Here is a 24,516-nt window from a genome sequence, read left to right on the forward strand (position 1 = left end):
CAAAATGTTTATCATAATTTAGCTTACATGAGTGCGTATGAGCTGTCAGGGAACTAAGGATAAGGGTTACAGATGGAGCCCACACAACAGCTCTCTGACGAGAAGCCGAAAGAACAGTCTGTGGAGGCAGTTAAAAGTAAAGGCTGTAAAAGGCAAACTGCTAAAAAAAAGATTGGAAAAATTGTTTTTAGCCCATGATAAGTATAATACAATAATAAAAATGCCCCAAATGCCTATAGTCTTTAAACTAGGGTGGCAAGAAACAGAAAAGGAACAGGTAGTAAAGAATAAGGGTAGAAGATGAAAGTTAAAGGGGTCTTCCAAGTGTTTTTCTTACCGATGACCTTCACCCCGCCAATCAGCTGTTTGAGAAGGCAGTGGCACTCACAGTAGTGCCGCGCCCTTCTCTCTGCTTACTAAGCACATCGCCATATATTGTATAGCAGCTGTGCTTGGTATCACAGCTCAGCCCCATTCACTTCATGGGTCTGAGCTGCGCCTAAGCCATGTGACCTATGAACGTGACGTCACTGGCCTAGGAAAAGTTAGAGAAGGATGCGGCGCTACTCCATGTGTTGCTGCCTTCTCAAACAGTTGATCGGCATGGGCCCCGCGTGTCGGTCCCCCATCGATCAGATACTGATGACCTATCCAGAGGATAGCAAACAAAAGTATTTGTAGAGCAGCACCAGCAGACGCAAACGACCACCCCGGCAATGCAACAGCCAAACCACGACCGCAGATCCTCAGCAGTCAACCATATAGCAAATGAAGAGAGGGGGCAGCAGCATCTCCGGTGAATCCTTTATTCGGACGGACTTTACAGAAAGTGTGCCATAAAATTAAGCAGCAACGTTTCGGCTGTATCCCAGCCTTTCTCAAGTCATCAGTACAAAACACTTGGAAAACCCCTTTAAGAAAAAGATAATATTAGAGATGAAATACAAAGAATAATGAATCTTCCAGTGCAGGATTAGAATAAATAAAAAAATGATGGAATATTCATTATTAAGGGTTGTGGAAAATATTAGTACTGTGCAAACCCAATCAGAAGAGCTGCAGTTATAAGAAAGGAACAGTTACCCAAGGTGTGCGGCGGAGTGGCGCTTCTCTTCACGCTGGTACTGGCTTAAGGTAGACTGCACTTCTGTGCTGCGATAACCACGGTCATAATGCTGATGGCGCTTTTGGTAGAAGGGCAAAGACATCCTGCCACCTGTGTTCACCCTTTATACTAGGTTCAAAAATAACTCAATTTATTCAGTGCCTTGAAGATTTTGATTATTTTGATACTTAAACACCAAGTTAGTTATTTTCATTGATTTATACCAATCGTTAGAAACAATTAGTAATTAGTTACACTTTATACTAACATCCAGCATAATAAGGGTGTAACCCATGCCAGGGCTGAATTTTCTATCAGACGACAATCTTTTACTAAAGCATTCAAGGGTCATTTTCATCAAGACCCCAAACGGACTTTTTCGTAACCCCACTTAGGCAGTCCATGGATTTACAGCTCCTGTCATAAATCAGAATCATAACTAGGCATTTCTTCACTTGTATCAAAGTTTCAATTGGCTGCACTAAAGACTGTATCTAAATAGCCATCTCAGCTGCACAAATATGAATAATATGCATATCAAGGAAATAAAAACCATATACAGTTCAGAAGCCCCTTCCAATGACAAATCACATTCATCAGATACATCTGATATCATGACCCTTGGGAACCCAGTATTTAGCAGCACTCTAACTAATGCATGAATATTACTCAGGACCATGCACAGACACCGGTATGGACAAGCAGGTGTGTCTGTGAAAAAAACTAATGGAACACACTGGACACAACCATTTTTTTAAAGTGGAAAACTGGGAGAGACTCATAGCAGTCTATCTTACTGTTAGCCAAAAGTAGATTCCAAAACTGGTAATTGATATCTGGTTGTAAGTTAGACCTGAAATCAACTAGGTTCTGATAATGGCGATGCCTGCTGAGAGGGTATAGAAATAAGCGCTACTTGTAAGCAACAACGCATTCACTGCTTTCTGCAGCTGAATTTTCAGCTTTGCTGTGTAGACTGAGACAAGATCAACGCCATCTCTGATTGAATGACAGCTCTATGGCACTGCTAAGTGAGAAAATGTCACTATACAAATAAGGCTCTGTAGGCAAGTCCTTTGCCACTCACTGGTCTCTGGAGGAGGACACTATATTAGATCTATTTGCTGGCCATTAATTCCCATTCATACTGTCTACACCATTGGTTCTTAAACTGTGACGTGGGCCTCACTGGGGAGCCACCTAGTTGTTGGTGAAATGCAGCAGGAGAAGCAGTTGTGGCATACCTCATTATATGCTGCAAAAGCCTTTCTATGATTGCAACAAATTCTAGTTTAGCAACATAATTGGCTCCCTTCATAATCATTGTAGTGATTGATTAGGTTAAGGAATTTAAATTTTAATATAAATTAAGGTTGGGGGCGTGGCCTGGACCTCTAAGAAGATGGCTGCGTGAAAGACGAGCTCTGCCGCCCCGCTATCATCAGGAGGCAAATAAGCACAGGGATCGCATCCCATGGGAAAGAAACTGCTCCCCAAGAAGCCCAAGGACACACCGGATTGAGGAGCGGAACGATTGATACATACCTAAGCAGAGGTAACGCTGCTTCGTCTGCTGACTGCGGCCTATCACCATCACCGCATTACTAACTAGTTCAAGAAGCGTGGGACTGCAAGCATCACCCCTGCTGCGAGACTCCCCTCAGAGCGCTCCTCGTCAGGCATCCACATCGCTCCTTTCCCCCACGGCTGGGGAATTTATCCCTGGCTTCACCACCCCAGCTATAGGGGACATTACAGAGGCAGTATTAAAGCCTTGTGGTCAGGCATATCTGAGTGATGCCATGCCGCCCAAACCATCAGCCAGATGTCCTGGGCAAACAGCCACGCCATCACAGCGCCGATGTGACTGGAATGACATCCCTGGGGACACCACAGAGATGTCACAGTCTGCAAATAGAAGTGAGGGAGAAATTATAAACTGGGAACAGTTATCAGACCCAGTAGAAGATGGAGAGGAGGGAGCGCTTCAGTCATCACAGGTCTCCATCATACTTCATCAAACTCTACAACACCTCCCTACTAAAGAGGACTTCAAGGCCTTAATAGCAGAGGTGAGAAGCACTTGTAAATCAGAAATAAACTCCTTGCGTCAAGATTTTAAACAGATGTCAGCTCGCATCGACTCTATTGAAACTGAGCATGATGATACCCGCAGATACATCGCTCAACTACAATCCGTCATCACCTGTTACTCCCGAAATATAAAAGACAACACCCAACACCTGGAAGATCTAGACAACAGAGCGCGCAGAAAGAATATACGAATCAGAGGCCTATCTGAATCTGAAGCGGAAGTTTGCACTATACAACCTATGGCGAATAAACTATCCCACATCCAAGTCCTACACCTTCTATTCTCACTCCCATAGTACACACACCCGTATTGATTATTTTTTGGGTAATATCCCTACCCTTAGAATGCTAAGCGACGCTGAAGTGGGAAGAATCACGTGATCGGATCATGCTCCGATATCCATTTTTATTAAAACAGCCAAAAACCACATCAAAGTATGTCACTAGAGACTAAACGACTCTCTAATTACCAGTCCTGCATCTAGACAAGAACTTCACAACACTCTATCTGAATACTTCTCTATCAATCACTCTTCTGTTTCTTCTGTTTCCACGCTGTGGGAGCCGCATAAAGCAGTTTTCAGAGGCAATTGTACTGCAATAGTGTCCAAATAAAAAAAAAGATGGTAATCTGCAATATGCTGCCATCAACGAACAGTTGAAAAACCTAGACCTACTATTGGAGACGTGTCCCTCACGAGATTTGCTATGACGCAGTCATTTTACGAGCTAGACTACGTGAAATGGCATTTATGAAAACAGAAAAGCTGATCTTATACTCGTGACAGTGCTTTTACACATGGGGCAATAAACCGCATACGATTTTAGTGGGTCAACTACACGACTCCAATGTTGTAGGGACACCAACTGATCTCAGACAACCTGATGGCAGTATGGTATATGACCCCAAGGTTTTTTCAAACGTTTTACAAAAGTTTTATGCCTCTCTTTATTCCCTCCCGCAGCAAGTGCCCTATAACCCAGTGGAATGTAGGAATTTATTCTCCTCCTTTTTGAACCAATGCAATCTACCCAAGGTATCAAAAGAAGCTTCAACCTCACTTAATGCTCTGATTACAGCTAAAGAGATTCAAGAGGTGATAGAACAACTTCCTAATAGCAAAGCCCCCAGACCAGATGGCTTATCTTATCTCTATTACAAAACATTTTCCTCTATTCTTGAGCGACATATGTTAGCATTATTTAATTCCTTCCTGCAAGGATCACCAATACCTGCCACAATGTCACATTCTTACATAACCCTTATTCCAAAGCCGGGTAAAGATCCATTGGATTGTTCTAACTACCACCCCATAGCTCTTCTTAACTCTGACCTAAAAATCTTCACTAAAATCCTTGCCAACTGACTCTTATATTGGCTCCCTCAATTAATACATAAGGACCAAGTGGGCTTTGTAATGGGCCGCCAGGGTGGGGACAATACAGGAAGAACCATAGACTTAATAGATGTTATTAACAAATGCAACCATCAGGCTTTACTGTTAAGCCTTGATGCAGAAAAAGTGTTTGAGCGCTTGAGTTGGCCTTTTATGTTCTCCACCCTGCATGCTTTTGGGAACATGGGCCCTTTCCTTGGTGCACTTTGCAGACTCTACTCCCAGCTCACAGCCACCATCAAAATGATCCATGCACAATCTGATATAATTCATATTTACAACGGCACACGTCAGGGATGCCCGCTTTCCCCTTTCCTCTTAGTGCTTTGTATTGAACCCCTCGCCGCAGCCATCAGATTCCACCCTGATATACATGGGGTTAAAGTTAATCAAGTAAAATTTAAGCTTTCCCTATTTGCAAATGATATCCTCCTTACCCTGACAGACCTACACATTACTCTTCCAAACCTCTTTCGACTACTGGAAGGATATAGTAGGCTATCAGGATATAAAGTCCACACTACAAAAACTGAAGCCCTACCACTGAATTTCCCATCTGACAGATTAGTCACACTCCAGACTAATTTCCATTTTTGATGGAATGAGAAGACTTTATGCTATTTAGGAGTACAATTAACTTAGACTAACTCTTCGATATATACTTATAACTTCCCTCCTCTCTTTCAAGAACTCAAAGTCCTTATGAATAAGTTGATGTCCTTGCCAATTTCCTTATTCGGTCGTATAGCAACTGTTAAAATGTCCATTTTGCCTAAGCTATTATATTTCCTGGAAATTCTATCAGTTCCCATTCTGGGAAAAGAATTACGAGCCCTCCAGTCCTCCATATTACGATTTATATGGAATGGGAAAATGCATCCATTTACCCAGCAAGGAACTATTCATCTCTTCCTCCATCTTACCTTCTCATCTGACAGCTTGCACAAACCTGTTTGGCAACATAAAACACTTCCTTCCCAAACACACACAGATACAGCCTGCCCTCTCTTACTCTCACCTACTAACACTTTCTCTGCTTCTCCTTATTGCTGGTGATATCTCTCCAAATCCAGGCCCACCTCAGCAAATGCCCACTATCAAGTCCATGTCCCACTACAAATCTCCTTCTACAAATTTCTGCAACCCCTTAAACCTAATAACCATTCCTCTGACCCCTGCTCCTTTGGTTCCTCTTGCAGGAGCATTATGGAATGCTCGCTCTGTCTGTAACAAACTGTCCTACATTTATGACCTCCTCATCTCTCAAAAACTTTCCTTTCTGGGTCTCACAGAAACATGGCTGACACCCTCTGACACCTCCTCCCCTGCTGCACTCTCATATAGTGGATTTCAATTCACTCACACCCCCCACCCCGGCTGAAAACATGGTGGAGGAGTTGGTCTTCTCCTATCAGACACCTGCTCCTACAGCCCAACTCCACTGCCACCCTCCATTACGCTCACCTCATTTGAAGCACACTGTTTGCATCTACTCTCCCTCCAACCTTCAACTAGCTGTCATTTACCACCCCCAGGCCCAGCCACCATCTTTCTTGACCACTTTAACACCTGGCTACTACACTTTCTTTCTGCCGACATCCCCACTATTATCATGGGTGACTTCAACATCCCTATTGACACCTGCCACTCGGCCGCCTCTAAACTCCTATCTTTCTCTTTCGGCCTCTCACAGTGGTCTTTTGCTCCCACCCACAGAGATGGTCACACTCTGGATCTTATCTTTACCCGCCTCTGCTCCCTATTTAACCTTTCTAATTCGCCTCTCCCCCTATCCGACCACAACCTACTCACCTTCTCTTCATTGGTCTCTTCTGCTGCTCCCCCAGTCCACACATTAGCACACCCCCGCAGGAACCTTAAACATCTTGACTTTCACTTGCTTTCTGACTCTCTTCTCCCACTCTCTACCATCTGTTCCCTCCAAGACCCAGATGCTGCCACCACCCTATATAACACCACCATAAGTACAGCTCTGGACACTGTTGCCCCCCTCACACACAACAAAACCCGAAAAATCAACAGACAACCCTGGCACACCAACTTAGCTTCCAGGGCTGCTGAGCGGCGATGGAAGAAATCCCATTCTAAAGATCAATTCACCGCATACAAGCAATCCCTCCTCATATTCAAATTCTCACTTGCTGATGCAAAACAGGCCTACTTTTCATCTCTCATATCTTCCTTGGCCCACAGCCCAAAACAACTTTTTAACACTTTTAACTCCCTTCTCCGTCCCCCAGCGCCCCCACCCTCTCCTCTCTTCTCAGCTGAGGACTTTTCCAAATACTTCAAACAAAAGATAGTCAACATCAGAGAAAGCTTCAGTACACATTCCCCACAGACCCTCTACACAACTGCTCGGTCCTCTTCTTCCAAAACCCGCTTCTCCACCATTACAGCAGAAAAACTCTCCACTCTATTCTCCAGATCACATCTCACCACCTGGGCACTTAACCCAATCCCATCCCACCTCATCCCTAACCTCACCACAGTGTTTATCCCAGCCCTAACTCATCTCTTCAACCTATCACTAACCTCTGGTGTCTTCCCTTCTGCTTTTAAACATGCTACCATTACACACATCCTCAAAAAGCCTTCACTTGACCCATCTTCTTTGTTCAGTTATCGCCCCATATCACTTCTTCCGTATGCCTCAAAGCTAATTAAACAACATGTCCATTCTGAACTGTCCTCTCACCTCTCCTCCTGCTCCCTCTTTGACCGCCTACAATCTGGCTTCCGACCCCACCACTGAACTGAGACTGCCCTTACCAAAGTCACCAATGACCTACTAACAGCCAAAACCAAAACACATTACTCTGTACTCCTTCTCCTTGACCTCTCCTCTGCCTTTGACACTGTCGACCACTCCCTTCGGTTGCAAACTCTCTCATCTCTTGGCATCACTGACTTGGCCCTCTCCTGGATCACATCATACCTCACAGACCGGACGTTTAGCGTCTCCCACGATCGCACCACCTCCTCGTCTCATTCCCTCTCTGTTGGTGTCCCGCAAAGGCTCTGTCCTAGGACCCCTGCTCTTCTCTATCTACACTTTTGGCCTGGAACATCTCATAGAGTCCCATGGCTATCAGTATCACTCTTATGCTGACAACACACAGATCTACCTCTCTGGTCCAGACATTACCACCTTACTCTTACTATCAAGAATCCCACAATGCCTATCTTCCATATCATCCTTCTTCTCCTCTTGCTTTCTAAAACTTAACATGGATAAAACAGAGTTCATCATCTTTCCCCTATCTTGCTCAAACCCCCCAACAGACCTATCTATCACGATCAATGGCTGCACACTCTCCCGGTCAACCAAGTCCGCTGCCTTGGAGTGACCTTGGATCCTGCCCTCTCCTTCCGACCGCACATCCAAGCCCTTTACACCACCTGCCACCTCCAACTCAAAAACATCTCCCGCATCCGTGCTTTCCTTAACTTTGAATCTGCGAAAATGCTTGTACATTCCCTTATCTCCTGCCTAGACTACTGCAACATTCTCCTCTGTGGTCTTCCATCTAGCACTCTTGCACCCCTCTAATCTATCCTCAACTCTGCTGCCCGACTAATCCACCTCCCACCCTGTTACTCCTCTGCCTCTCCCCTCTGCCAATCCCTTCACTAGCTCCCCATTGCCCAGCGAATTCAGTTCAAAATACTAATGAATACATACAAGGCCGTCCGGAACCTGTCCCCTCCCTACATCTCTGAGCTACTTTCCTGATACATCCCCACACGCAATCTCTGATCCTCACAAGACCTCCTTCTCTCCTCTCCTCTCCTCTTATCACCTCTTCCCAAAATCGCCTCCAAGATTTCTCCCGTGCATCCCCCACACTCTGGAACTTGCTACCCCAACATATCAGACTCTCACCTACAGTGGTATTCTTTAAAAGAAACCTGAAAATCCACCTCTTCAGACAAGCCTGCAACCAGTGACTCTGCTGCCTCTATACAGCCATCACCAACTTCACCCGCACCTACTGTGTCCTTCTCCCATACCATGTAGATTGTAAGCCCTCACGGGCAGGGCCCTCTCACCTTCTGTACCAGTTTGTATCTCGTCTTGTTTATGATTAATGCAATTGTCTGTATTATGTATGTTTACCCCTTTTCATATGTACAGCGCTATGGAATGAATGGTGCTTTAATAATAAATAATAATAATAATAGCATGTAGCACTCTCACAGCCCTAAGAGGCAGGGGGGACTCATACCTAAGGCGTCTCCCAGCATGGTCCAACCTTTATGCATACTCCAGGTGGATGGAAATAGAAAAACTATTGCAACTGTGCATCCCAACTCTTTTTTATGGTCTCGGATACCACCTACACTAATGCCTAAATTACTGGGGCCAATGTCCCTTACATATAATATTTGGAGGACATGCATGCAGAAATTCCCCCGTGCGTCTGATAGGTTCTCTATGACTTCGTTTTTATTTAATCCATTGTTCCAGAATCCAGACAGGTATGTGCCCTGACTTTTTTAGGCCTTGGTTCTCTATAAAGTTATTCCACTTTGCGGACATGGTAGATTACAGAACTTTACGACTTTTACCATTCGATTTCCTTAAAACTACATTTCAATTACCAGAATCTTCTAGATACCAATACTTGCAAACACAACACCTGTTCACTAGTCTGTTCAACTCATCTCAGGTTTCTACCCCAACACAGTTTGAGAAGTTGTGTAAACTCTCGGATTCGACCAGGGGACTTATTTCCAAGATTTATGTTATTCTTTCCTCCTTGTCCTATCCCGCACCTATAAGACACTCATATACTGTATGTCCAAGTGGGAAGCGCTTCTGAATCGTAGTGTTTCTCCGGGTGAGTGGAAATTAATTTGGAAAAGAGCAGCACTGACCTCTATTTGCATTACTCATAGAGAGAACTCTTACAAGATATTGATGTTTTGGTATCATACCCCGCAACTACTGAGACATCTTGATCCTAAAATTTCAGACAGGTGTTGGAGGTGCGGGACAGGCATGGGATCTCACCTGCATATTTTTGGGGAATGCTCTTTGATATGTCTATTCTGGAGAACAACATAAGATATCCTTCTCTATTGGACATTGAGCTCCCTTTAGATCCTTGCTTTTATCTATTGAATATGCCTCCCATGCCTTTAAAAAAGTATGCATTATTTTTAACACTATAGATCCTGACGGCAGCCAGGGGCCTTATTGCCAGTTTCTGGAAAAGAACAGACCAACCCACCCAACTAGACCTTATATCTAGTGTCATGGACATCAGAAAGATGGAACATCTTACAGCTCTCATGACCGACCAGATTGAAAGGTTCGAACCTGGCAGATATGGGATGAATTTATTGATGCACGCACCTAAGCACTATATTACCCCTTTCCTAGCCTGCCTTTCCCTTGTTTATCTTGTCTTAGTCTCATTTAGTTTTTGTTCATGTATATGTCCTTCACTACTTGCTTTCTTTTTGTGAATACAATCTTTTTTTTTCTCCTTTGAACAGCATGTTGTAAAATGTACTATTAGTACTACAATGATTGGCAAAGTCGATAGATAACTATCTATGCTATGCTATGTTATGTTATAAGGCCACCTATACTAAGTGGCTCAATGTTCTTCATTTGAAACTATCTTACTAGAATTCTCTTCTACACAACAATGAATAATACACTTGTATGGTTTGTTGTAAACGGTACTTAAAAAAAAAAGACAATTATACAAAAAAAAGATAAATTAAGGCCATTTTTAACAAATTGCCATGGACTACTAACAATAGTAAAACAGACAACACCATACACTGATTGCTAAGGCAGCTTCTTTAAAGAAGAAAATAGTAATAATAAACATCATAATTAAACTAAAATTAGATACATGATATGCTTCTAAATAACATTCATCCGATCGTTAAACATTATCATGAATTTGTTTAAGACATTCTTCCTATTACTACGTAAGTTATTCTGTCCTTCACACTGTCAAGCATGTGCACTTTTTAAAGGAGTTGTGAATGCTAGCTATTGAAGACCCATCTTCAGGATAGCTCATCAATATCAGACAACGGCTTGTGTTATTACACTGCACGACCACTACAAGACTGAGGGCTTTCAAACAGCTGATCATGGGGGAGTCCCGGGAGTCGGATCCTCACTGATCTGATGATATCGATCAGCTATTCGGAGGTCATCTATATCATAGCACTGAACAACTCCTTTAACATATTCTGACATGCCATTGAGACATAGGCCCATCATCTGAGGTTGTAACCAATTTCATGTTACAGGTGATGCAGAAAATGTCCACAAATGCAGATAACAGCACTAAATATCTGTTTTGCAGTACTATTTTTTAAATCCACATAATTCCATGACAAACTATTTCCCAAAATAAAGATACTAAGAAATATCTTGTAACAACAGAAAAATAAAATAACTGCAATACTATAAGGCCTCGTTCACACTTCAGTGTTTGGTCAGTGATTTCCATCAGTGATTTGTGAGCCAAAACCAGAAGTGGAGCCTCCACAGACATGAGGTAGAAGGGAAAGATCTGCTCCTGTTCTGTGTGTAGAGTTGCACCTGGTTTTGGCTCACAAATCACTGATGGAAATCACTGACCAAACACTGAAGTGTGAACGAGGCCTAACAGATGAAGCACTGGGCTGCAGTGGAGACAACTTTAGAACCAAACAAAAGAGAATGCTAAGGAAAAAAAATCAAATGACATTAATGAAAATCTGTCACCAGTTTTATTTAAAAGATCAAAGTATATGACAGCAAAAAAGCTATAACATATTCAACAAACTGTAATCTTTATTAAAAAAACAACTGCATACATGTAACAAACATGTACATAATATGTATTATATAATTCAATTAACAGCAGAAACATCATTAAAAGGACTTAAAATAGTGGACAGCATCAGGATAAGGTAACTCTCCTGGTACTAATATTATCTATTTTGCTCTATTCGTCTATCGGTCACAAGTGCATAAAATAACTACAATATTTTAAGTAAAATGATCATTTATATTAGAACTTTGACATTAGCTTGATTTTTTATGGCTCTTTTGTATTTACTAATATTTGGGAATTTTTATATTTACGGTTGAAGTAAAAAACGCTGTGATATGTTTACTGAATGACTTGAGGAGGTGGTGCATGGTACAGGGATTCTCTCCTCGAATACCTGTATCATACACGGCTCCCTGGGGCTATGTACAGTGTAACACAATCTTGGGTCTTGGCTATACTTGAATTGCTGAATAATAACACACACCAAAATCTGGTACAACCCACGACTATGGAGTTCTTCATTTTGTAACTTCATTTTGATAAACTTATGGCTTTCATCCTTACCAGGACTAAAATTGGCCATACATTATACCGTTCTGAAATTAAACTGCTGGGACAAGTTTAAGACAAGACTACATTAAAATGTTGCCAAATAGTAACACTGTCATGTAGACCTGAGGTCTGCTGCATGTAAACACTGTAGTGAGACTCAGTCAGTCCATAGCCACCCCTTTTCCCTCCCAGCATAGGCATTACCGGAGTGCCTGTTTATTTAACAGAAGCGGCTTCCAAGCCGTGGTCTTTCAGTGCTGCCAATGCAAGACTGTGTGAGATCGCTTTCCCTTTGTCCTGACAGACACCGATGCTCATAAGTGTGTGACATTTCCCCCAGCCCCCTCCACCAGTCTTGCAGAATATCCCATATCCATATGGGAATATCCATATCTCTCTACAACCATGCCAAGACTGTGATTCTTCTCCCCTTCCCGCTTCAGACTGCTTTGTGTTCGCTTCCTTCCTATTTATACTCTTGGATGCATGAATGCTTTTCTCCTTTTCCACACTTTGATCCCTATTTACACTCTTGGATGCTTTCCCACCACTCCACACTCTGATCTGCCATGTAAATATTCTACCCTCCTGCTGCCATCTCTTACACTGAGAGAACGGAGGTGTAGAATAGAGAGCAGATACAACCAGGAGCAGTATGCTGTCAGAGCCATGTCAATAGCAGCAGGACAACCAGTTATATAAGCTATGCTACACAGTCTCTACAGCATCAAAACTGTATGTAATCTTAATTAATGTTATTTCAGTTACTTAATTTTGCACCTAGTAAGCAAAAAAAATCCATTGAAAAGGTCTCCGTTTCGTTTAACCCCTTAAAGACCAGTGATGTAACTGTATGTCGCTGATCACAAAGAAGAGTAGAGAACAGGCACAGGAGCTGAGTCCGCTCCATATGCAGTGGGTAGCAGTTGTATTCAACAGGTGACACCTGCCTGCAACAGCCAGAATTGGAGATAACTGTCAATTAATAGGGGTGGTCAGACAAAGATCACGGTTCCCTCTGTTCCTTCATTGCAAGTTCTAATAAAATAACAGGAAAATCACCACATACGGCAATGCAGAACTATTGCAGTGTACCATACAAGTACTCAAAAGATTGCATGACTAGAAAAATGTAAAAAAGCTTTTTAAAAATATTTTAGATAATTTGGGTTGCCACATCCAAAAAAGTCTTAAGTTTTAAAGTAGTATTTATGGAACTTAGGCCTCTTTCACATTAGCGTTTGTTATTTCTGTTATAAGAACAGAACACTGAAGATAATAGAAGTGCTGAATTCGGCACATAACTGAAACAAATGGAGACAAGCAGACCCCATTGACTATAATGGGATCTGTTCGGTTTCCTTTCAGGAGAATGCTTCTTTCTCTGTGATAGTTTTAACTAATTCTTTGACGGAGGCCCCAAGTGGAGCCTCCAACGAACATGTGATTGTAGCCTTAGTCTGTTTTTCAATTTCCTCTCTGCCTTCCAAGACTCCTTCCATAACTTTTTAACTTGCGCAGACAAGCTGTACTTTCTAATTGCACCATTTAATAAAAAATATTAATGGGGTGGAACTGGAAACAAAAATGCAATTGCACAACTGTTTTATGCGTGTAATATACTGTTAGGATTCTTTTTTATGTAACAGTGTTCACTGTACGGGATAAATTCTTATATATTTTAATAGTTTGGTCATTTTTGGGTGCAGTGATAGCAGTGATGATTATTTATATTTTGTTTGTTTTATTTTTAATTTGGGGAAAGAGGTTGATTTGACTTTTTCATTCTTTTTGTTTTTGTTTTAATATTTTTAACACCTTTTTTTTTTTTTTTTTTTTTTTAGCCTCCCTAGGGGGTTTGAACATGAGATAATTAAATTGCTTATATCATAAACTGCAATACTTTACTATGGCAGTTTATAGCAATAGTGCTATGTTCTCAAGCCCTGGCTGAGCCAGGGCTTTATAGGACCTTTACAATGGCAGTCCTAGGAGCCTTCAAAAGGTCCAAGGCTTACATAGTAAAAAAAGGCTCCCTCCCTCTAAATGACCACTCAGATGTCATGGTCGCATATGACCATGGCAATCTGAGAAGTTAAATGTCCATGATCAAAGCTGTGTCCGATAACAGACACTGCAGGCGGATGTCTGCTGTGTAATCCTGGTTTTCCGGGATTTTGATACTGATGACCTATCCTCAGGACTCCAACACCTGGGAACCCCACCGATCAGCTTCTCAACGCTTACCAAGCACTGTGCCATACATTTGATAGTGGCTGTGCTTGATATCGTGCTCAGCCCCATAGATGTAAATGGGGCTGAGCGCAATACCAAACACAGCTGCTATACAGCTCTGTGATTGGTGAGCTGCGAGAAGGCTGATGTCCTCACAGGAGCACCGGTGCCTTCTCAAACAGCTGATCAGGGGGGGACCAGAGGATAGGTCATCAGTATCAAAATCCTAGAAAACCCCTTCAAAAATAGCAATATGTCAAATACTGGCCCTTATTGCCATAACATGTAACTAATTCATAGGCACACTACTGCATGGATTCTAAGGGCAGTAGTAGGGCTCAATCCTGGCCATATGATTGGCTGCTTCGATCATGTGTGTATACAGACGTCATCGCTGCAACCAAAAACATGACATCATGGCTGCAGTGGGAGGGAGGATCAGAAAGGTACTGTAATTAAGGGGTTTGGGATGGTGAGTATAGTTTTTTTTTTACAATTATAATACATTCCCTCCCTTTAAAAAATGTTAAACTCAGACAACCCCATTAAGGACAGAGCAATTTTTTGTTTTTTTATTGTCACATTCCAAGAGCCTTAACGTTTTTAATTCTCTGTCAATAGACAGAGGATTGGGGAACCTTTTTGCTGCCAAGGGCCATTTGGATATTTGTAACATCGTTCGGGGGCCATACAAAATTCTCAACTTAAAAATTTGACGGCTATATTTGGTCAAACATATACGTGACTTAGGGGTAAGTTACAGAAATTGCGCTTCAATTAAAAAAAATCTAGAGCGCTGTATTTCTGCAGCACAAAATGGCACCTGCACTATATATTACAAATAGTACAGGCGCCATTTTGACCACACATAGCTGTCTAATATTTAAGTTGAGAATGTTATATATTTAGTTCTTTATTTGGCATTAATGGCAGCCAAGCTCATCTCAGAGGGGTCCAGAGAGGGGTTCATCCAGCTTTCACTCTCCCTGCCACTGTCCTTGCCTCTTTCTTCGCAACTGTCCCTACCTTTGTCCCTTTCTCAGCCTCAGATCTGACCCCCACCTCCACCAGCCTCAAATCAACCTCCTATCAGACCCCCCAGCTTACATCAGCCTCAGATCAGACTCATCAGACCCTCCCCAGCCTTAGATCAGACCCCAGCCTCATATCACACCCCCATCAGAGCTTCCATCCTCAGATCAGACCCCCATCAGACCTCCCAACCTCTGATAAGACCCTAATCAGACCCTACCTAGCCTCAGATCAGCCCCCATCAGACCCCCAAGCCTCAGATCAGACCCTCGTCAAACCCCCAGCCTCAGATCAGACCCCTATCAGACCCCCAGCCTCAGATCAGACCCCCCCAGCCTCAGATCAGCCCCCATCAGACCCCCCAGCCTCAGATCAGACCCCCCCAGCCTCAGATCAGACCCCATCAGACCCCTCAGCCTCAGATCAGCCCCACCAGCCTCATATCAGACCCCATCAGAACCTCCTCACCCTTAGATCAACCCCAATCAGACCTCAGAGCAAACATTTAAAATAAATTTAAAAATAAACTTACCTCTCCAGCTCTAGACGGCGCTGCCTCTTGGCAGATTCACTTACCCTCCTTGGTCTTCTTCCTGCTGCGCTGTACTGTAACATGACAGCGCACAGTGTCAGGTCATCTGATCACGTCTACGTGCCCTACTTCCTGACACTGTACGTGTCAGGACACAGGGTGGGGCCGGAAGAAGACCAGGGAAGGTGAGTACAGCTTGCAATGCTCTGTTCTCACCTTCCTGTGCCTCCCGCATGCGGAGGTTCCACACCCCTGCTGTAAAATGACTTCTGTTTTTGTGAAAAAAGTTGTATTTTTCAATAGCACAAGGGGTTACATACTTAGAAATTAGCTTTTATTATTTGTGGGGAAATGCAAAAAAAACTGCAATTGTGACATTATTTTATGATAATTCTTTTTTTGCTTTTTACCACGTAGTGAAAACAATTTTATGCTAGGAGTTGGCACGAATACAGTTATACCAGATAAGTGTGATTTTTTTTATATTGTAGTACTTTTGCATTGTTTAGGGAAAATCATTTTGTGTTGCTGAATACCAAGACCCATATCTTCATTTTTTTTTCAATAAAACCACATGAGGGCTTTGGTGTGGAACGAGTTTTTATTAGAACCATTTTGGGGGTCATACAGTTGATTAACCTTTAGATTTTTTGGGGGGTGAAAAACCACAGCAATTTTGCCATAATTTTTGCACTTTTTTTTTACTGTATTAGGAAGTAAGAATGAAAATGTATCTTTATTCATTACAACTTCGTTAGTACCAAGTTTATTGTTTATTGTATTCTAAGATGGACTTGTTTTTTTAAAACTAATAAAGGGGGAAAACAGGTTATTTTTTTTATGTAATATATATTTTTTTTTTGTTAAACTTTATTTTACCTGATTTACATGAGGAAGCTAAGGCCTACTGACAGACCTTTGTTAAGCCCCTGGCTGCCATGGAAACCCATCTACATTGCAGGAAGCCTATCAGCTGATAGATAGGCTCCTCCCTCTGTGAAACATCTTAGATTCCACGGTCGCTACTGACTGCTTTGTCTAAAGGGACAAACAGCCAGGATCCCAGGTTTCTCTGATCTCAGCCATTGAAACTGGATCATTGTAATTAAGCTCTAATTTTATAACACTCCATTTATGCATTATGACATGTATGTACTTCATGGAATACCATAACTTAGGCGTCTTGATGTACATGTATGTCATAGTGATTGCTTGAGCTGAGAAGTTATGTACATGCAATCACCGCGGAAGCCTGTTATTGACGTGCTCGTAACGTGCCGTTCTAGCACATATGACCACTGAGGTCAGTGATTGGAGCGGTCATGGGACTAAGCCACTTCCAGTTCAGCGGAGACCCGAAGTGGCCGAGAATAGGGCTACAGTATGGGAATGGTGTGTCGGTGAACAGGTGAGTGTCTTTTTTTCCATTTTAAGTACAGGTTCTGAGAATTGGACAACCTATTTATATATTTTTGTTTTTAACCTTACAGAGAGCACTGTGCTATTAGAAACAATAAATGAATAATTGCCACCCCAAACTGTCCTCATTTCAGAGAGTAAAACATGTTTCTGCATTGTGTATGTGGTCGAAGTAGATTATATTCCACCTACATATTGGCGATACAAATTTCAATTTCATTTTGTGAACAGAGATAAAACCTGCTATTATTCAACTAATTCATCAACAGACTCTATTTATGGTAAGACGACTCAATGGGTGTCCATCTGCTTATGTCTGGTTTTAGGATTTTTGGAAAATAAACGGAACTATGTAACCTTTGAAGATCAATATAAGGATGTTATATAATATCCCTGTATACCTGCATTAGGTTAACTGTGCTGCAACGTAAAGTAGCCCAGGCCAATATTCAGTATAGCAAACACTGAAACAAAAAACAATAACCAAGTATGCTTGTCTGATTATAGTACTGTATAATATATTAATAGTACTAAAACATGGTTGTGCCACTAATATAAATGTATCCTGCTCAACAGATATCGCTTCTATATCACTTTCACCAAATACCACCAATTATCAAAACTGCCGTATTCTAAAGTTAGAATAGCCTACCATTGTACCCTGTGGCAAATCTGTTTTGATTTTCAGTTGCTGTTGATTACGTTCTGCATTGGAGCCTTGTAATGTAGGACGCATTGGTAAGAACAAGCGGCATGGTTAGTGTCACATCATCTGCTGATGTCAGGACTCATCTCATTGTCCTAAGACATGATGGGACAGCAGGGACATGATGGGACAGCAGGGACATGATGGGACAGCAGGGACATGATGGGACAGCAGGGACATGATAAACCAGGAAGTAGGATTCAAGCATGGGAGGCAAGAGAAAACTGCAGATGGGGTAAATTTGAAAAACAAGGAACGGGATCTAGAGTAACTGATGAAAATACAATTTAGGCCTCATGCACACGACCGTTGTGTGCATCCGCGGCCGTTGTTCCGTTTTCCATTTTTTTCCGCTGACCCATCGACTTTCAATGGGTCTGTGGAAAAATCGTAAAATGCACCGTTTGGCATCTGCGTCCGTGATTCGTGTTTCCAGTCCGTGAAAAAAATATGACCTGTCCTATTTTTTTCACGGACAACGGTTCACGGACCCATTCAAGTCAATGGGTCCGTGAAAAATCACGGATGCACACAAGATTGTCATCCGCGTCCGTGATCCGTGTCCGTTTTTTCCTATAATTTTAAAGGCAAACTTGACTTAGATTTTTTTGTTCATTTTTTATGTCCGTGGATCCTCCAAAAATCAAGGAAGACCCACGGAAGAAAAAACAGACACGGATCACGGAACAACGGAAACCGTTTTTGCGGACCGCAAAAAAAAACGTCCGTGTGCATGAGGCCTTAGGGTGAAAAATAGTTTATTGAATCGACCCCTTAAAGTCCTGCAGGCACAAATGTTGGTGTATGCCAATTTTTGTGCAAAAATACCATATTTGTAGGTATTGGCATACCTTCAATGAAGACCCTGCAATTGCGCAGGGGATAGAAAGGGCCAGTGCTAAACCTCCTCTCTTCCTAACATGACAGCACTGCATTTCCTTGCAGCTGCCACTAGAGGGAAGTTTATTAGATTATTACAGTAACTATAAATTCCTATTCCTTTTAGTTAAACTGATATTTGCTTTACACTGCATATTTCATAGTTGCCCCATTTTCACGGGCAACATCTCTGCTGACATAAAGAGGGCTGTGCTGGATCTAGTTAGACCTTGTGGCATGTTATTTGACAGTTGTCTCGCTGATCACATGTATACACTTAGTCACGGTGCTCAGCAATCTCTGGAGCACAATGTAGATTCTGTGGCCCCTTCAAGGTCTCAGAGAACCCATTTAAGGGGATGAGGCCATTTGTCAGACCATGGAAGTATCTATCAATAATATAGGCCTATATGGTATTAGGCTCATGTGACAATGTGTTCACGGGACAAAGTCATGGACAGTAGCATGCTGTTTTACAGAAACTGTTTGAATGAAGTCAATTACAAACTGCTTAGTTTTTGTGTCCTGGTCTGATTATTTGCACATTCTTCCTCTCCAAGTTGTTTGACTTGCCAAGACAATTCTCCAGTAATCCACGTATCGCGCCATATCTTATCAGCAGATCCCCTCTTTTGCCCGACTGATAAATACTACGGCTTCTATATACAACCCTAAGGACCTTTCAAGCTTGACGTCCAGTTTCATTATAAAACTGTTATCTATCTTGTGACTTTGATCATGACAAGGAGGAAGAAAAAGGAGGGACTAGATGGGCAGGACCATGAATTTGTACATGTTTCTTTGTGACCTCATTTTTTCTGATTTTCCACTATATAAAAACATTGGGGGAGATTTATCAAACTGGTGAAAAGTAGAACTGGCTTAGTAGCCCATAGCAACCAATCATATTCCACCTTTCATTTTTCATAGCTCCCTCGGAAAATCAAAGGTGGAATCTGATTGGTTGCCATAGGCAACTAAGCCATTTCTATTTTACACCAGTTTGATAAATCCCATTATCTGTTGTTATTTCATATATTTCAGTCCATTGTGAATTTTGTGATCTAACTGTCATGTCTAAGCATGACTTATGTCCATTACATCACTACTAATAATTATGGCTATTATTCTTAGAATATTAATTATACTTCAGGGGAGTTCCTTCTATATTAGCCAAAGACAAGTGAAGACATCACGTATCAGTTGTAACACGCAGCGGTCTCTTGTCAACCACATCTGGATTCTTGATGCACTGACTCGCAATGGCTAGAGCAGTGTTTCCCAACCAGTGTGCCTCCAGCTGTTGCAAAACTACAACTCCCAGCATGCCCACACAGCCAAGGGCTGTGCAGGCATGTTGGGAGTTGTAGTTTTGCAAGAGCTGGAGGCACACTGGTTGGGAAACACTGGGCTAGAGAAACGGTCATCTATGATCTTTCTTGTACTGTTTTAAATTAGACATGAACTCAACCCAATAACTTTAAAAGCTCTAAACATTAAATTACCCGTCCGCACACATTAGATAAATGCTGGTGGATTCTTACAATTTTGGTCCATCATCCACTTGATGTATTGGTGGGCAGCCCCAAAGCCTCCATATTCTTTTTGTTAGGGAAAAAATAGATGGTCCATGTTAACTCCAAGCATGCATGTACTGTTTATAGGGGATTACAGGAAATGTTTGGTTTGGTGTATGGACAAATGGACAACTTAGGTCTGGCAGGGTCTACCCTCTCATGACATCTGTTTTGGTATAAGGAACTTGTGTATTTAATGGGGTTTTCACAAATGGGCAACCCCATCTGGTATATATGCCATCTGGCAAACAGCTGCAGGTCCAGCTATTCCAACCCTTAGTGAAAGATATAAAAGCTGTGTAAGGCCACTCATCTGCTCTGAGTACTTTACTGGGTAACTCTTTTTAGGGGACATATGGACATGGATTAACCTTAGTGAAAAGGCTGCAATGAATGAACAATTGACACTGTACCTGCAGATTGTGCACAGTAGATACAGAATACCTGTACGTAGTGCTCGCATAAATCAGCACACTTAGGAGTGTATTACACTGGCCGACGTTCAGACGAGAGAAAGCCAATGGAATAACTAGAACTGACTGGCCACAAGGCAAATTTTTGAAGAACAACCTCTCCCCCCAGTAGCTCCCTCCTCCCATGCAACCCTCACTCCTGCAGCTTGTCAAGATCTCTCAGACTGGGCCAGGCAGCCGATCCATCCGTTTCCTACACGTATACACCATATGTCGCTGTATATACTGTCACTGTATATAATGTCATTGTATAATGCTGTTGCAGGGGCCCTAACCAAAAAAACTTTCAGTCCTCCTCCCTGGAGGGCCTCTTCTGAGTTTGGGCCCCATAGCACCCGCTTTCCCTGCTTCCACTAAAGCCACGCCCCTGGTGCGAGCACTAGGGTGGCCACTGGCTTCACCCCAAGAAAGCCGGAACTCACCGGCCACGCCCCCAAACGGATAAACAACAGTCCCCGGCTCAGTGAAGCCACGCCCCCATCGCCAGCTGGGGAAAAAACGGGGGGAGGAGAGGGAAGAACTTTCTGAATGGAAGGTAAGCTGGGGGCCACCGGGGTGCTTCTCTCCCCCTCAGTCAGCCACAGGGAGCCATGACTGCGAGCTCTAGTGACTGACTGGGGGTGAGGGAAGCCTCAGTCAGTGCTGCTGTCTGAGCGTGAGCTACTGAAAAGGTGGACATCCCTGTGTCCGTCCAGGCCCTGAGCCTGAAAACTGGACGTCTGGCCACCCTAGCGAGCACTGATGGATGATACCACATCCATCGGCACAGGTTCTGCTACTGCGGTCATTACTTCCTCTTTCAATTATGTTAATTAGACAGAGGAATGTCCTGCCGATAATTGTGCATCTTTCCTCCTGATAATGATGCCCGTCGGCCAAAAAACAAACAAACATTTGTTTCTTTATTGGCTGCCTGATTACAGGGGCCCAAGCTGATTGCTCATTCACAATAATTGGCCTAAAAATCGTGAGGTCTAATAGGGGACGGTGCTATCTAAGTTAAATAGTGAACATTCCTGGCTGAAAAGGCACCATGTTACTGAATACATGTGCTACATAATATCCTCATATCCAATAATATCACACATTCATCCACCAGGAATATCCTCGGCTTCATATCTCTGCCCAGGCTATGGAAGCAATGCAACTTCCTCTATTCAAAACCATATCTTTGTATTCAAAAGCAGATATTTTACAACCTTTGTAATCTATTAAGAAAGCCATTCGATTTTACCAAATCAAAATTATATAAACCAATCTTGTTTATTACAATTCACTATATTTAATAGACGAGCTGAGGACCCCAGCTTTGTATTTTTGATTCTCCATGATATAATTAATATATTCGATCAAATATTTGTAATCTAAAAGCAATCAGTAAAATAATGCGTGGAACAATAAGACAAGTACAAAAATACGACATAGAAACCTTCAGTATGAACAGAAGAGTAACTCATTTTTAGTGACCAATAGCCTCAAACCACACAGTACTCACACGAGCACACCGTACACAGTTAGTAAAGTCGTACAATGAAGCTTGGCACAGAGAACGTTAATGGTTAATGATATTTAGTAAGGATGAGCTCATTCTGTAAGCTTCAGATGGACCTCAGTGTCCCGGGTTAAGGGGTACACTCTATCAGCAGCGAGGCTCAGTGTGTTCACTGTAGATCCTCGCAGCCATTAGAGGTAATTATTTTGGCCATGTGAGACAAGTGTGTCATATTTAAAGGTTCACACTTACCTCAGTGCAGGAAGTACTCTCAGAATGTCTAGGAAATCTATGAAGAAAAAGGGGAAAATCCAGAATCCAACAATGAGATTGAAGAGACCAGTCCTAGGAACTGGACATTGGAGTCCAGGGCAAAAATGATGCCTGGTGTCAGTGGAATGTCAGAGCCCCAGTCCGAGCCATTTATGGCCACATGTCATGATAAATATAGCAGCATGGGGAGGGAGAGCGAAAGAAACAGGCTGCTATCTCTTCATAGCCACTTACACCCTCATACAGGACGCTAGAGTTTAACCATTAATGCTTCATTCACAATCAATATGAGGGCACGTGTGGAACTGCATTAGAAATATAGGTTACTGGATAGCTGGCTCTTTACTGTGCTGTAAGGGTCCATGTGCCAGGGATATTGTACTTGATTGGTACACTGTATATGGAAATGATTGTGAGGGCTTATGCCCACAAACGTATTTTCTTTCCGTCTCCGTTCCGTTTTTTTTTTGCGGACAGTATGCAGAACCATTCATTTCAATGGGTCCGCCCAAAAAACGGAAGGTACTACATGTGCATTCCGTTTCCGTATGTCCGTATTTCCGTTCCGCAAAAAAATAGAACATGTCCTATTATTGTCTGCATTACGGACAAGGATAGTACTGTTCTATTAGGGGCCAGCTGTTCTGTACGGAATACACACACGGACGTCATCCGTATTTTTTGCGGATCTATTTTTTGAAGACCACAAAATATATACAGTTGTGTGCATGAGCCCTTACACTTCTCACAATGATTGCCTCTGTAATAACCTCAATGCACTGGGAACTGGTATGTAGGCCACACATCTGAAAATAGTGAGCCTGCATGAGAAAAACTCTTCTCCAGCAGTCCATAGCTTGTACTGAAGGTCACGTATTTCCACCCAGCTGTACTCATGGTAGGAATATACAGATTTGAGACACTTAAAGGGAATCAGTCACATTGAACGTGGTATTTGAGCTGCAGGCAGAATGCTCTAGAGCAGAAGGAGCTGAGCAAATTGATGTACAGGGAGAGATTTATTAAACTGGTGTAAAGAAGAACTGGCTTAGTTGCCCATATCAACCAATCAGATTCCCCCTTTCATTTTTAGAGCTCCTTTGGAAAATGAAAAATGGAATCTGATTGGTTGCTATGGGCAACTAAGCCAGTTCTACTTTACACCAGTTTGATAAATCTCCCCCAAAGCTTTGCTCATTCTCGACTTTGAAGTCAAGGAGACGGTCCTATCAGTGACGGTCTTTCCGCTATGACTGTTGTGGGGTTTCGCTCTGGTAGATAGGGTAAGCGGGTGCAGTACAGAGGCAATACAAGTTCTTAACTCAAAACATCAGTGTTTATTCACACTTGAGGCAATTGCACAAAACAGCATGTAACTTTGCAGTCTTGGTGTTAATTCACACACAATGGAAAGTTTATATACTATAAGTCACCTTGCTGGCAGTTCTGCCTGCAGTAGTCCACAGCAGGCTTTAGGGGGCCTGTTTCCTCCAGCACGGCACAAAGCCTCAGATCCCCAAAACAGAGACTTCTCTGCTGAGCCCATCTGCCTATTTAAGGACAGCCAGGTGCTGCCAAAACCCGGACTGGCATTTAAACTCCGGTCCGGTATTTGACCTCACCTAGCTGGAAACCAGCCCAGCCGCACATGCTGGGAGGAAAATACCTGCCTTGCCAGACACAACACCTCACCGTGTCACACTGTGTATACAGAGATAGCTGTCAATCACTGATAGGATCCCCTCCTTGATTTCAAAGCCCAGAATGAGAAAGTTTTATTAAACCCTTTCCCACAAAACTATACACTAGTCACAGAAACTTAGGGATATTTGGCTTGTGGGTGAAATTTCAGGATGAACCTAAAATACACTCTAACCTTTACAGGTGAACTTAATGTGACCTTCTCTAAACTTTTGAATGCACATGTATAACTGT

At 42.5% G+C, this 24,516-nt stretch overlaps 1 protein-coding gene across 5 annotated transcripts in view; it reads right to left on the minus strand.

Annotated features, from left to right (window-relative positions):
* The window catches only part of MYOM1 (myomesin 1), a 155,930-nt gene extending 133,223 nt beyond the window's left edge, over positions 1-22,707 (minus strand). For 4 of the 5 annotated variants that reach the window (XM_044294764.1, XM_044294762.1, XM_044294767.1 and 1 more), the window contains exons 1-2: positions 22,561-22,707; positions 1,084-1,234 (exon numbers count right to left, since the gene is read on the minus strand). In XM_044294764.1, coding sequence (XP_044150699.1) covers positions 1,084-1,208 — 125 coding nt within the window. In that variant the 5' untranslated portion in view covers positions 1,209-1,234; positions 22,561-22,707. Of the gene's footprint in view, positions 1-1,083; positions 1,235-2,650; positions 2,775-22,560 lie in introns of those variants that run through there. The other variant, XM_044294763.1, reaches the window with a different exon arrangement.
* Positions 22,708-24,516: the final 1,809 nt, after the last annotated feature.

Source organism: Bufo gargarizans, chromosome 5 (genome assembly GCF_014858855.1).
Source record: "Bufo gargarizans isolate SCDJY-AF-19 chromosome 5, ASM1485885v1, whole genome shotgun sequence".
Classification (NCBI taxonomy): Eukaryota; Metazoa; Chordata; class Amphibia; order Anura; family Bufonidae; genus Bufo; species Bufo gargarizans.